Raw genomic sequence first — 8,585 nt, 5'->3', positions numbered from 1 at the left:
ATTTGTGATTTAAATATTATTTTCAATTTTTAATCAAATAAGCTTAATTAATTAAATAAACCATTAAGCCTAACTAATGGATTAAATTGCTTAGTCAAATAGGCTAAGCAGTTAATCTAGTAAAAAAATCGGATATCGGTCAATTTTAATATCATGCTAAATTTATATATATAGCAATTTAACACTAACAATTCAGTAGACTCTTCTATCATTAACAAATTAATCTTTTGCAACTTGCAAAACACTAACAATTATAGCAAGTAGGGAGTAAGACTTATCACACTATCATTTAACACTAACAATTAAGACTTAAAACACTAATAATTGAAAGAACGCTAGAACTAAGAAGAAAGGTACTGATATCGGAAAAATCTTGACCGATATTTTACACCGATATCTCACTAAGGAACCCAATAACCGATATATCGCGATAATAACTACATAGCAAATGGGTTTAAGTTAAAGTAGTTAACTTTTGGGCCCAAATTCTGGCTCATTATAGTTTTTAGCAGAAAAGAATATATAATAAGTAGGGAGTTTCTTGATCACTTATACATGCAATTCATTGATAACAAGAATGATATTGTTTGAGAATGTGAAGTGATGCTCAACAATATGAATCGATTATTTAACTAATTATATTAACTGGAATTCGCTCCTTGGATCAATTTTCTTGCTTCATCTGCAATCTTCATAACATGTTCATCCTTGCATCCTACACACGGGAGATGTAAAAATGAGTGAATTTAAGTTGTATGTTATATCTTAACAAGTCAAACATGTAAAACTAAAGTAGTTGACCAAAACAGGAAATGGGTCAAAAATGCTTTGACCAATCAAAAAATCTGTGTTTTAATTTTTTAAGATTTTTCTTTTATAAAAAGAAGTAGCCACTTTGACCCGTTTAAAAGTCGGTGTTTTGAGACCCACTCATAGAATGAAGTTAACAGGAGGGATCTTTTTACCCATTTGTAGCAGCGTCTTTTCAAGGTTGAAAAGGTAGTCTCGGTTGGGTCCAGAGGGCCCTTCTGCGTGAACAATTTGCCTGAAAATAATTGATCAATCAAAGCCTAAAAGAGTTGATATGTTGTATTCTATTTCACTACATATCATCAGTTGAATCAATGTAGATCAAGTTAAGAGAATGAATACATACTTGGCTATCTCTTCAACTGAAGCGGGTCCCAAGTAGTTGATATTGGCCTTATCCGGAGATGCTATATATCTGGACATACACCCACCACCCTACCAGTTATGTTATGTTATGTTATCATCTCAACCACCTACTGCTATTTAATGGCCGGGATTCACTTACACCATTACCCCCGTAACAGCCGCTGATGAACCCCCCGTCTCTTTCTGCAATCGCATTCATCAATGTTTATATTATGAGGAGAAACATATCTCTCTCTATCTATAACCATCAATAAATGTTCACTTTAAAATTAAAAACATACAGTGAAGAAATCAACATACTCCTTCTTGTCATACTGCTTCTCCCTCACTTCTAGATACTGAAAGAAGAAATTGTCACGTATTAATATATTGCATGTGCGTAAGTAAGTAAATAAATTATTAACAAGGTACAGGTTCAAGTGCAAGTCTAAAGCACAAAAATTGCCATTGAATATTTAAATCACATAAATGTTTAGTATGCAATGAATTCCAAAAAACATATTTATTTCACTATATATAAAGTTGTCGAACGTCATTTATTTCAATCGAAACATACCAAAGTATAAAGCAACTGAAAATGATTATGAGGTTACTTTGAGATTTGTATAAGATTATGAAAGATGACTTAGTGACTTAGCAATGTAAACTTCACATTCTCGGCCGTTTCAGAATTAAATAAGAGAAAAAAAAAAAGAACTGTTTTTATGAATAGGAAACTTAATCGCATTAGCAGGCAAGATAACCTCCATCTGACATCAGTGAAAAATCAAATTATAATTTATATACAAAGAAGATGAATATGAATGGCAGTGTGTGTAGAACCTTCAAGCTATTTTTGTCTTGAATTGTCCATACATGTTTTCCAATGTCTTGATAAGATTTGATTTTAGTATGACTTTATTAAACTGTATGTGTATGTCAGGTATAAATAATAGAGAGTTTGCATTCACGTGTATGCCCTGATATTAAGATTTAATAGCAGTAGGAACATACAAATTTCAGAATTAGATAGCAATGAATACCGTTAATGCAACTTCTTGATCTTCCTTCCTCGACACCTTGTAGGCAACGCCCCACTATAATAATAATAAGTCAATACAAAGTTATAATGCAACTGCATAATTTAGAAAATATTACATCATGTAGATTACCAATTGTGTTACCTACCAAATAACTTTAACCAACTTTATTTCCCATGATATTTGTTGTACTTTTGGAGTGGATTACATGAAGCAAAGGGCTGGCTTCATCACCAAATAAGTTGGTTTTCTAACAAATACATATGTTTGGAAAAGAGGTATCTTCCACTGCAAGTGTTGTTTGGAATGAAGGCTGCTACTTTCAAAAGTACCCTAGCTTGAATGCTTGATGATTTGTTGGTTTATTTATAGTAAAGCTAACCTAAGTCCAAACAAAGGAAAAATAAGAGGGGACTTACACAAAGCTCCCCGGGTGCAGGTTCCAAAGTTACAGTTCTTCCTGGATACTCTGGAGTGCCTCTGTGGTCGGTACTTCCTACCATATCATAGGCATAACTAACTTATAACCGAACGCTGCAAAAAGCAGTAGTAATGTCAAGTACCTACCTTGATAGAAGACACGACGATAGTCTTTGATGAAACCAACAAGGCGGTCATCATAGTGAAATCCTGCTTTCCAGATGAGAGAACCGTACCCGAATACCCACATCGCCGCCATTAGATGCCCGGCTGACACGTGATAAAACTAATTTAAAGCAATATACACTGGTTGGTTTTGAATAACTCCCCTGTTATTACTACATTCAAAACTATGTGCTATAATTAATTTCCTATTATATTATCAAAACAAAATACTACTTTTTGAGTTAGAACAATCAAATTTAGCATCAAAGAAGAGCAATGCGTAAATGATAAGCATGGCCTACAGCAATTGACTTATGTTGATAAAAGATGATTTTGATAGTAATTAAAAATCAGGTAGAACCAAAAGGAACATCAAATGAAATCATATTGATCGAAACAGATGATGATGATGATTTAACTGAAATCAAGGGTTTACCTGTGCTCGACGAGGGTTTGCCGAGGTACAACAAATGTGAGATCCAAAACCACGTTCTACTCAAATCAAACTCATTTACTAACGCCCATCCTCAACAAAAGCCGTCCTCTTTATCTATCTTTCATTTACTTCAGAGTAATTACATTTTTCATCCTTTCGAATCGATACCCTTTTAACAGTCCTTTCTTCAGTAAAAACATTACACTTTAGCTCCTTTAGCACTAACCTAGTTAAAAAATTTTAAGTTTAGTTATGTGTTACATTATATTTTAAAAAAAGAAAAGTGTCTAGATAGTCCATGTGGTTTGCCCTTTTTTCACCTTTAGTCCCTAACTTTCTAAAATTACAGCTATAGTCCCCAACTTTTGCAATTTCGTTCCCGGATAATCCCTGGCGTGGATGGGGATTAGTTTTTGTTGTTAAGTGGATGTGAAATTACTAACATGCCCTTACTGTTAAATTAATAACTAAAAAATTAAAATAAATATAATTAATATTTAAAGATTTTTGTGGGCCACCACCCACCCCACCACTTCATCTTCCTCACCTTTCACCACCACCACCATCTCCACCTTTCACTGCGACCACCATCCACCTTTAACCACCACCACCACCTCCACCTTTCACTACCACCACCATAAATCCTCACAAAAAGAACCACACAAACTATATCTAAATGAAGCTAATTGAGCATCATTTTAAAACCAATTTTCATACTTCTTAAACTCTATTTCAGTTTATGAAATCTGAATTCTAATATACATAATAATATGGCACCCATAGCTTTGATAGTAGTATTGATAAAGATCTATATGCACAGTGGCTTTTGATTCCTTGGGTTTTATTTCTTTGCCTCCACTGGACACACACTTACCAGCTCTGTCGATTATAGGCTCATCGGAGCTGACGGAATTCCGATCTCCGACGTAACGCAGAAAGTTTCACTCAGACCCTTACTGTCGAACTGAGCTCCGTTGTACCTTGAAACGAGACTAACATCAGATTCGCCGGAATCATTCCATAATAATTAAAAAAAACAGGCTGATGAAATCTCTGATCCAAATATATTATTTATTTTCTATGAAGTTCATCAATCATAAACTGATAAACTGAAAATGGTCATAATTTCATATTCAGAATCAAATCAGTGAAAGGCAAATCAAATTTCACACACCACCGTACCCCTTCGTCCACACCGCTCCGCCATTATCGAGAATTGACTGTGTATTTGGTACCAAAGAAAAAAATAGAGTGAATTGCAAGTATAAAGTGGGTTTATATAACCAGATTAATGCAGATTTCGCTATGATTATGACTGGAGGGAACATAATACTCCTTCGATTTGTAGTAATTGTTGTCGGAACAAAAAAAATTTAACCGGATTTCACACACCGGTGAAACGGGGGTCATTGTTTATGCCGGAATATAATCCACATGTGACAATCAAATATCTTTACCCGATGAAGCCATGGTGGTTATTGATGGTTGTTGTTTGATGGTAAGAAATAGATTTGAGCAAAGAAACAGAGAGATAGAAGAGAGATTGGTGGGGGTAAGGATGGGTTAATTTATTTTATAGGAAGTGGGCCCCACAAGTATAATATATATAATACTTAATTAATTTATTTTGTTTTACATTAAGGGCATTCTAGTCATTTCGCACTTAGTTAACACCAAAAACTAAACTTCATCCGTTTCATGGACTATCCGGGAACGAAAATTGAAAAGTTAGGGACTATAACTGTAATTTTAAAAAGTTAGGGACTAAAGGTGAAAAAGGGCAAACCACAGGGACTATCCGGGCATTTAACTCTTTAAAAAATAAAACTCGTGGATGATTAAAAAACTTACAATACCTGCGGTGGTAGGTTTTTTTAGAAGAACAACGACTTTGAGTGTTTGATCTTTTTTACATTTCCCAGTATACCGAGAATGAATAATTGTATCATAATCCATACAATCACCTAGCTCATTACGTTTTAAAGATAATTTTTTTGATAAATTTATTTATGTAATAAAATAGAACATTGGTAAATGTTTTATGACGAAGATGATGTATGCAAAATAAGAGCATTCACATCCCTTTCACCATTTTTATTCTATATTACATTAAAAATCACAACATTTTCATTATTTTTTTCAATTAAATAATACTTTTTATACTTTTATCATTACTTTTTTTCTTTCCTCCACTCACAACTAGGGGTGTGCACGGTTAGGTATGGTTTTTGGGCAAAATCAAAACCGAAACCGAAATATCGGTTTTCGGTTTTTCAAAACCGTTCGGTTTCGGTTTTTTCGGTTTTTACACGGTTCGGTTTGGTTTTTCGGTTATTTTGGTTTTTGAAACAAAAGTAAGTAAGATTCAAAAATAAAAAGTATAATTCAAAATTTAAGAATGTTTCTTGTATGGTTACATTTAAGTTATTGTACTTAATCTTTTTAACTAAAATGTTTACATAAACCTAACCTTCTAATCTATTTTTATATTTCTTTAAAGTTTTTATTAGGACTTTTTCTTTTATAATACTTTGAACATTGTTTAATTTTTATATTACATTTTGTTATTTGTTATACGCAATAAATAAATAATCTCAATTATAAATAAACATCTTAATGTTTTTATTATAAGTGTTTTGGTCAAAAATTACCTAAGCAATTTAGTGATCAAATTAGTTAAGTGAGGTAGTGTGCTAAGAATGTGTATCGAAAATATGCTGAGTTGGTTGTTTGCAAAAACAGTGTTCAGGATATAGCTCAGGATATTGAGCTATATCTATAATCAAACAATGAGCAAAAAGTAAAGGGTGACACGAGATGTACGAGGAAAGCCCTTGATCAATCTAGATCGTCGTCACAAAACCTCGGGGGAGCTGACAATCGCAGCTGCCTTGTTCTTCTTATTACTTCAAATCTCAGGATACAGTGCAAGACATTGATCAGATCGCTACTAAGTGTTACAATGCTTTTTCAGAAAGTGAGAGTTGCGAGAGAGTAGAAGTGTTCGAGAGCAGTGAGTGTTGTGTCCTATTCGATCTGATATATCCGTTTATTTATAGCTAAGAAATGAAAACAAAATCTCCTACAAATGGGGGATGCCATCGAATATTCTTTAGTTAATGTTGGAGACCAAGTAAAGCGGTCTCAACGTCTTTCTTCGAACCACTTGGACCGAGTCTTCAGGGGAAAAGGTCTTCATGAACGTTGCAAGGTTGGACTCGTACTCCTGCACATTTTCCGTTAGTGATCCTCATGATACCTTATCAGGATGTTACCAATATCCTGAGTCAGCATCTCGGGCATGAACATTTATCATATAATCAAGATACAATTTAAGATATTATCCAGGATATGGGTTCAGAATTTCACCCATAACAATAATACTTAATATTCAAGAATAAAATTAATTATTTCTAATAGCATGGATTAAACACTTAAACGTAAACATAAAAATACATTTTTTTTCATTTCGGTTCGGTTCGGTTTTTTTCGGTTATTGAAAATGGTTATCCGAAAACCGAACCGAAATTTTCGGTTATTAAAAATCCGAAAACCGAACCGTCGGTTTTTGTTTCGGTTCGATTTTCTCGGTTCGATTTTGTCGGTTATTTCGGTTATGGTTCAGTTATATCGGTTTTCTGCTCACCCCTACTGGTACCGGTTCGGTACCGGATCTGATTTGCTCATCCCTACTTAGAACGATCCGTTCAATCTAGTATTTCATTGGTAACGCATGTCTTGTTATTATTTTTATATTAAAATAAGCATAGTTATAAAATAACTTTTAGAATAGGTGTTTCATCAGTTTTCAATTTATTCAGTCTCGTTTAGTATTAAAGTGAATTTATGTAGTTCAAAACTAAACCGAAAACCAAATTCGAACCTTTATCGATTCCGATCAAACAAACCGATAACCATTATTTGTTTTAAATTAGGTTTTGCTAAATAACAATGTGCTAAAGTTGTAGTTTGTTTTGGCTAAATTACAAAACTAAAAAAACATAATTTGGTATTGGTTTTTTTTTTGTTCAAACAGGTCTAAAATTTATTAAACCAACAACCAAACCTGTTTCGATTAGTTTTTGTTTCTTTAGTTTGAAATCCTCGTCTCACATCTCCACCACTACCCTGCCGACATCACACATATGTATTAAGGTAGTGTTTGGTATAAAGGAATGGGTGATGAAATGGAATGAACTATTGCGAGGAAATGAAAAAAAGTGTGTTTGGTTGGTCAACGTAATAGAATCACCCATTACATAAGTCATTCAATTCCCTCAAATTCATTCCATCCACTCCCCCTGTTTTTTTCCATTCCATTCCATCTCTCAGCCTACGTCACAAACACCGCTCATCACCTCCACCATCTACCACAACCACCTACCGTCATCACCACCAGCCACCAACCTCCGCCGACCACCACCACTGTCCTCCGCCGCCACCGCCGCCCACCGCCACCGCCATCGACTACCATCGCTGCCACCCGCCATCGCAAACCACCGCCACCCCGACCACTACCGCCACCCTCCGCCGACCACCACCACCATCCTTCGCTGCCACCACCCGCTACCGTCGACCACCACCACCCATCATCATCGCCGCCACTACCACCCGTCGCCACCACCATCGACCACCATCGCCGCCACCCGCCACCACTGACCACCGTCATCCCAACTACTACCTCTACCCTTTTCCAGCCACCACCACCATCCTCCGCGGCCACCTCCCGCTACCGTCGACCACCATCACCCACCGTCGTCGTCGCCACCACCATCGACCACCAGCGCCGCCACCCGCAACCACCGACAACCGCCACCCCGACCACGACCGCTGTCACACCCCCAAAATACCACAAGCGGGAGCACCGCGGGATGTGTGACGTACCAGGATCCAAGCCACCAATCACATTGAACTACGCATAATATTTTAAGTAAAACAATCCATTTATTTCAAAATATAATTCCAAGACATGAGTTTCAAACCAAAATAAATATCCAGCGGAAGCATAATGTAAACTGTAAGTTAATTGCTTCGAAACATGAGTTCACAATCAATAAAGCAAGTATCGAAGAGTCTCGATCCATGACCACTCCAGCACTCCCAGATAGCAGGTCCATAATCAGAAATCTAACAACCTGCAAGCATGCAGACAAGTGTGTCAGACGACGCTGGTGAGTTCAAAGTTTTGTTAACGCGTTTAGTTACCAGACGTGAGTATAAAACAGTTCAATGATTTGATTTGATGATGTTATTAACTCGATTACCATATGTGGCTACTAGATGTGTTTGCCCAAACCCCAATGCCTCTATCAAAGCATTGGTCAAGTGGTCAAGGTACTTAGTTCACGCCCGCCCTTCTCGGTACGGTG

General features: G+C 36.0%; 2 protein-coding genes across 3 annotated transcripts; both read right to left on the bottom strand.

Annotated features, from left to right (window-relative positions):
* Positions 1-455: 455 nt before the first annotated feature.
* LOC110885602 (gamma-glutamylcyclotransferase 2-3) lies at positions 456-3,368 on the bottom strand. 2 transcript variants are annotated; one of them, XM_022133303.2, is made up of 9 exons: positions 3,217-3,368; positions 2,763-2,885; positions 2,615-2,691; positions 2,199-2,252; positions 1,458-1,514; positions 1,316-1,359; positions 1,157-1,225; positions 966-1,045; positions 456-715 (listed from the first exon to the last, which is right to left on the bottom strand). In XM_022133303.2, exons 2-9 carry the CDS (start codon positions 2,872-2,874, stop codon positions 642-644), a joined length of 567 nt encoding a protein of 188 aa, XP_021988995.1. In that variant the 5' UTR covers positions 2,875-2,885; positions 3,217-3,368; the 3' UTR covers positions 456-641. The 2 variants fall into 2 exon arrangements, with proteins under 2 accessions (XP_021988995.1, XP_021988996.1); XM_022133304.2 differs by lacking the exon at positions 2,763-2,885 and having other exon boundaries at positions 500-715; positions 2,615-2,729; positions 3,217-3,331.
* A 4,202-nt stretch (positions 3,369-7,570) lies between these two features.
* Positions 7,571-7,885, bottom strand: LOC110882412 (protein FAM98B-like). The gene has a single exon (XM_022130441.1). It carries the CDS (start codon positions 7,883-7,885, stop codon positions 7,571-7,573), a length of 315 nt encoding a protein of 104 aa, XP_021986133.1.
* Positions 7,886-8,585: the final 700 nt, after the last annotated feature.

This window comes from Helianthus annuus, chromosome 10 (genome assembly GCF_002127325.2).
Source record: "Helianthus annuus cultivar XRQ/B chromosome 10, HanXRQr2.0-SUNRISE, whole genome shotgun sequence".
NCBI lineage: Eukaryota > Viridiplantae > Streptophyta > Magnoliopsida > Asterales > Asteraceae > Helianthus > Helianthus annuus.
This window is presented reverse-complemented; position numbering and strand designations above follow the sequence as displayed.

Coding starts and splice junctions, on each gene's coding strand:
- LOC110885602 (XM_022133303.2), bottom strand. CDS start 2,874: ATGGCGGCGATGTGGGTATTCGGGTACGGTTCTCTCATCTGGAAAGCA. Junction 2,692..2,762: donor TCGTCGTGTCTTCTATCAAG/GTAGGTACTTGA, acceptor ATGATATGGTAG/GAAGTACCGACCACAGAGGC. Junction 1,226..1,315: donor GCTGTTACGGGGGTAATGGT/GTAAGTGAATCC, acceptor GTGTATGTCCAG/ATATATAGCATCTCCGGATA.
- LOC110882412 (XM_022130441.1), bottom strand. CDS start 7,885: ATGACGGTGGTCAGTGGTGGCGGGTGGCGGCGATGGTGGTCGATGGTG.